General features: G+C 57.7%; 1 protein-coding gene across 1 annotated transcript; it reads right to left on the minus strand.

The window, feature by feature from the left end:
* Nucleotides 1–780: 780 nt before the first annotated feature.
* LMJF_30_3130 (putative valyl-tRNA synthetase) lies at nt 781–3,684 on the minus strand (the record flags this gene model as incomplete). Its single annotated transcript, XM_001684869.1, has 1 exon — nt 781–3,684. The coding sequence occupies one exon, from the start codon at nt 3,682–3,684 to the stop codon at nt 781–783; it is 2,904 nt and encodes a 967-aa protein (XP_001684921.1).
* Nucleotides 3,685–6,000: the final 2,316 nt, after the last annotated feature.

A 6,000-nucleotide genomic window follows, 5' to 3' on the forward strand; every position in this document is an offset into this window, starting at 1 on the left:
TGCAGTCTCACTCCTCACGAATGTTGCCCTCTGCTATTGTCCACACCCTCATAGAGGATGAGCCTCATTTGTGTGGGGAGCGAACCAACTCAGCGGAGTGGATCCAGCCGCTCTACCATGGAGGCGCCCCGCAAACGAGAGGCGGTTCTCTCAAACGGGAGTACACTCACTCACACACACGCACACATGAGAACAGATACAACAACGAATGGAAGACGGCATTGGTCGCGAAGGCATCCACAGCACTGAAGCAGAGGGAGGGAGAGCGGATACACGCAGGAATAGAACGGAAAAAAGACACTCGGTACGAACAACACGTCGAAAACAAGCAGCAGCCCACACACGCCAACAACAAAGAACGACAGCAAGTCAAGAGAGCACACGGAGGGCAGCGGGGGAGGGGCGATTCGTCACCCCTGCAACTCTCCGTCTCTGCTTGTCTGTGTGGCTGAGCCCGACCTTCATAATAGGCAAGCACACATAGAGAAAGACTTACACAAATCACGTCAGTGGGCGCAGCTACGCAATCCGCATTACAAAACCACCCCACCCCCATCATCATCACCAAGGCACACACACACGAACAAAAACGAGAACGGCCTCTGCGACCGTACTGCCCCTAGGGCACGCATCGGCACCTCCGTGTTTGTGGGCACACAGATGCATGCACAGATCGATAGCCAACGAGCTCAGCGACTTCACCTTTTCGGTACTGATGACGGTTGCAGTGGTGGAGTCTATACTGCCGAAAAGAGAGCGCAGAGGAGAGAGCTGCTGTGTTCACTTGAGGCTGCTCATCTTCTCGATGCCATCGCGCAGCTGCGCGCTCTGCGCCTCTAGCGTGCTGAGCTTTTCGGCGTTGGCCACGCGGATCTCGGCCGGCACCTTAGTTTCGTAATTAGGGATGGACATCTTCTTCTTCATTCCCTCAATCTGCTTCGTGAGGCCGTCCAGCTGCTTCTCCAGCTTCGCCACCTCCTTCCCGACGTCGATGAAACCCATGAGCATCATGTTCACGCCCACCTCCTTTGTCACCAAGGAAAAGCCGCAGCCCTTCGGCACCGCCGCTGCCTCCTCGGCCGGAGACACGACAGTCACCTCGCCTACGACACCGAGGGTTGAGATCATCATCTTTCCCACCGCGAACAGCTCCTGCAGCTCCGCCGTGTGCGCCGTCACCCACACGTCTGGCTTGTGCTTGTTCGTAAGCGAGTACGAGGCCTTGATGGAACGTACGCTGTGCACAACGTCGAGAATGATCGACATGGCGCTATCTGACGCCGCGCTCGACCACCCGCTCGGTGTCGGGTACTTGGCGAGCATGATCGACTCGCTGCCGAAGCTGCTGTAGTTGGGCAGACGGTGCCAAAGCTCCTCCGTGAGAAACGGCATCATCGGGTGTAGCAGCCGAAGTGCCTTCTCGACGACGTGCAACAGCACGTCTTGCACCAGCTGCTGCTTCTCTCCGCCCTTCTGAATGGTCGGCTTCGTCAACTCAAGGAACACGTCGCACAGCTCGTGCAGCCAGAAGCGGTAGACGGCACCGGTGGCCAGCGCAAAGTCGTAGAGGCCCTCCGACATGCCCTGCGTGGTCTCCGCGATGGCGGCGTCGAGGCGCGAGAGAATCCAGCGACACTCGAGCGGCAGCATGGCGGCGTCCTCGGCGGGGCTGAACTGCTGCTTGCTGGGCACGTAGTCGGTGCCCAGGGCGTGATACAGCACGTAGCGCACCACGTTCCACAGCTTGTTGCAGAACTGGCGGTAGGCCACGACGCGTTGGATGTCGAGGTTCACGCTGCGACCAGACTGGGTGTAGGAGAGAAGACCGAAGCGCAGGGCATCGCTACCGCACTCTGGAATGCCTTCTGGGAAGAACTCCTTCTGCTGCTTGATGGCCTTCTCCACCTCCTTGTCGCTCAGGTTGCCGCTGCGCACGGTGTCGTGGAGGGTCTGCAGCGAGACGCCGTGGATGACATAGAGTGGGTCGATGACGTTGCCCTTCGACTTGGACATCTTCTCGCCGTTCTTGTCGCGCACCATTGCGTGCAGAAACACCTCCTTGTACGGCAGTTTGTTTGTGAAGTGCAGCGAAAGCATTACCATGCGAGCCACCCAGAAGAACAGGATGTCGTGGCCGGTCTCCATCAGCGAGTTCGGGAAGAAGCGCTTCATATCGTCCGAGTCGGTGGGCCATCCGAGCGTGGAGAAGGGCCAGAGGCCGGAGCTGAACCAGGTGTCCAGCACATCCGGATCCTGCTCAAACGAGGCCTCGGCGACCTGCTCGTCGGTCAGGCCGAACTTCTTCTTCGCCTTCGCGTGCGCCTCCTGTAGATTGCGGGCGACCACCCATGGGTCCACGTCTTTCGGCAGCGAGCCGACGACTTTGTAGGCAGGAATGCGGTGGCCCCACCAGAGCTGACGCGACACGCACCACGGTTTGATGTTCTCCAGCCAGTGGTACCAGACGGCCTCGTGCGAGGGCGGGTACAGGCACAGGTCGCCGTTGCGCACCGCCTCGACGGCGCGGCGGGCCATATCGGAGCAGTCGATGAACCACTGCGGCATCAGCATCGGCTCCACAATGTCGCCAGTGCGCTCGCACCGGCCCACGCGGTACTCGTACGGCTCCACGCCGCGCAGCAGCCCCATCTCCTCCAGCTTCTTCACGATCTCGCGGCGGCAGTCGAAGCGGTGCATGCCCTTGAATGGCTCCATCGTCACGTAGCCCTTCAGGTCCATCATGACAAGCTGCTGCAGGTTGTGGCGCTTGCCGGACTCAAAGTCGTTTGGGTCGTGAGCTGGGGTAATTTTCACCGCGCCAGTGCCAAAGTTCATGTCGACCAGCGTTGCGTCCAGCACGATCGGGATGATGTCGTCCCGGAACGGGCACTTGAGGAACTTACCATGGAACTTTTTGTAGCGCTCGTCGTCGGGGTGGATGGCGACGGCCGTATCGCCCAGCAGCGTCTCAGGACGCGTCGTCGCAATCACCAGCTCGTCATCGCTGTCCACCAGCTTGTAGGCGACGTGAGTGAGGCTGCCCATGTCGACTTTGCGGTCATAGAGAGGAATGGTCATCTTGGATGTCTTGGGCACTTCAACAAACTCCACCTCGAGGTCAGAGATGGCGCTCTGCAGCGCGCAGCACCAGTTCACCAGCCGTGTGTCGCGGTGCACCAGGCCGTCCTCGTGCAGGCGCACAAACGCCTCTACAACAGCCGCAGACGACTGTTCGTCCATCGTAAAGCGCTCGCGCGTCCAGTCCAGCGACAAGCCGATCCTGCGGAACTGCTCCGTGATCATGCCAGCGTGGCTCTTCTTGAATTCCCACAAGCGCTTCATGAACTCGTCGCGGCCGAGGTCGTGCCGGCTTTTGCCTTCCTCCTTCATGACGCGGCGCTCCACGACAACCTGGGTGGCGATGCCGGCGTGGTCGGTGCCGGGCAAGTAGAGGGTGTTGTCGCCCTTCATGCGGTGGAAGCGGATGAGGGTGTCCTGCACAGCGCCCGTGAGGGCATGGCCCAGGTGCAGGTAGCCCGTGACGTTTGGTGGTGGGGCGATAATCACGAACGGCTTGGTCGCCGTCTCAGAATTGTGGTCTGACGCGGGTCTGAAGAAGCCAGACTTCTCCCACCACGGATACCAGTCCGCCTCCACCCGGGCCGGATCGTACGTGGCCGCCATTTCGGGAGCCAAGGACTTCATGATGAGCGCACAACGTCGAAACGTTTTCGCAAAAAAGGGGGAGAAAAGGATATGTCCTCTTCTCTTAAGATGGGAAAATGATGAGATGGGCACGGCACTAAAGAGTGGGTGGTGTGTGTGTGTGTGTGTATGTGAAGGGGGGAGAGTGAGATATAAGCGGCAGGCGGTGGTGGTCAGGACCTACAGTAGAGGAAGAGACGACGAGCAAGTCTGCTTGATTCCCTTCACACGCGCCTGTCCGCACGCACGAGAACGCAAGACTGAAGAGAAGAGAGACAGATGCTTTCCGTGTCCACTGCAAAGCAAGCGCGCACGCTCATATGCCGCACAAGGATGTGTATCATCGCCGCAATGGCGTGTGAGGGTGGATATGTGGAGTGGGGGAGAGGAGTAGGAAGGGGGGGGGCACACGAGGTGCGTCCGATACGAGACGGAGGAAAGAGGTGCGCGATGAGACGAGAATCAGTATGCGGCAGAGATAAAGACGGAGGGCGAGGAGATCGACGCGTCGAGAGGGAATCAGATTCAGCAGTGGAGGGACGAGAAGAAGCAGGGAGAGAGAAAGTGAGGTACAGATGTCCGTCTGTGCATTCTTTCCTGTACGACACAATCGAGAAAAAAAGACGCTCGTGTGTCCCAGACGGTTCTCTGCGCCTGCTGAAGGGGAAGCGTTCCCGCAGGAAGCAGTACTGCACACTCTCCCCTCCGAACTTTCCTAGATGCCATCGGACATGATAGCTACACAAGAAGCCGTCCATGCAATAGTGGCATCCCACGTGTGCGCTCAAGCAAATCCGTTCTGCTGGTTGCGCGATTCCTTTTTTGTTGCTGCTTGTTTGTATCGTCCGTGTGCCTTCGTCAGCATAGAAAAAAAATCTGGACACACAAAAAAAAGTAGTCAAGTGGTAATAGAGCGAAGACACACACACACACAGGCGCGCGCACCAGTGAAGATGTCTCCAAAGGCAGCTTCCACATTCCGCTGCTCAGCCCCATCCCTCTCCATTCCCTGGCACAAACGCACTCTCTGTCCGCAGAACAGAAAAGGGAAAAAGCGAGGACGCTTCGTCGCAGATGAGGCAGAGACGCGCGACGCTGCACGTTTTCGTCTCTCTCTCTCTCTCTTTCTTTCTTTCTTCCCTATTACGACTGCTTCACGTGAACTCCTACATGTGTCTTTTGCTGTTTTTTTCTGCGTGTGTTCTCTTATCCGTGCTACGGCTTCGCTGTTATTGCAGTGCTTCGTTCTATTCCTTTTCCTTTCGTCTTCTCGGTGGACATGGAAAAGGCGGAATGTACACTTTTAGGTCTGCATCCTCGATGATGAGCCGCCGCTCCAGTTTCGGTGGCCGCCTCCAGCAACTTCCAGCTCGGACTGCGCGTCTGCCTTCTCTGTGCGTCGCTTAGCTGTGGCTGCTGTTCTCTACCTCTCGCACGTGGTCCTCTTGAAGTTTCGATGAGAGGCCCATGAGCACACGAAACGCACGCACGTGTAGAAGTGATGCGGCCCGCTGAATAAGACCACGAGAAAAAAAGAGGCGCACGCTTTCCAAAGCCGGAGAGGGTGCAGAAGCAACGCACACAAATGCGCGCGCACACACAGGGGCACACACACAATCTGCACTCTCTCTGCACCGTACCTGCTTGGCTTCTCCCTTCACCCACAAGGGAAAGCTGTCTTTGCTGTTATTGTTGGCGTTGAGCACTGCTTCTTTCTCAGCTGTCACCGCTCTCTGAGTGTCCCATGTCAGACGACCACCTCAGCTTGCCGACGTGCTCACACGCACCAGCACGTTTTACACAGCAAAAAAAAGGGTGCGGTGGAGGCGCAGTCTCCTCCTGCTCGTGCGGTAGTACAGAAAAGGTGATACGAGAGGAAAGGAAGGCGGTAAAGGATCAAAGGAGAAAATGAAACGGTGAGCCTTCGTGAATAGGGTGGCAACTTAAAACGAAGCTGAGGCGTGTGGTAAGAACATGACGGGGTGGTACGGCTCTGTGCCTGTGTGTGTGTGTGTGTGTGTGTGCGTGTGCGTGATTGTGTGCTGGCAGACACTGACGTTGGTTGATTATTTGACCATCCTACCTTCCGGTATCTCGCAGGATTTCTCGCGCTCCTTCACCCTTGGTTGAATCTGCAACGCACAGCGGCTCTCCCGTATTCGTTCTCTGTCGAGCCACCCTCTTTGTGCGGCTCTGCGTTGCACTGTACACCGCGAGCTTAGGCGCCTTGTCTCGTTTTTTCGTCCTTGCGCACGGACATCAGCACCGCCGCCTCACGTGATGTCGCGGTGTGGC

Source organism: Leishmania major, chromosome 30 (genome assembly GCF_000002725.2).
Source record: "Leishmania major strain Friedlin complete genome, chromosome 30".
Lineage (NCBI taxonomy): Eukaryota > Euglenozoa > Kinetoplastea > Trypanosomatida > Trypanosomatidae > Leishmania > Leishmania major.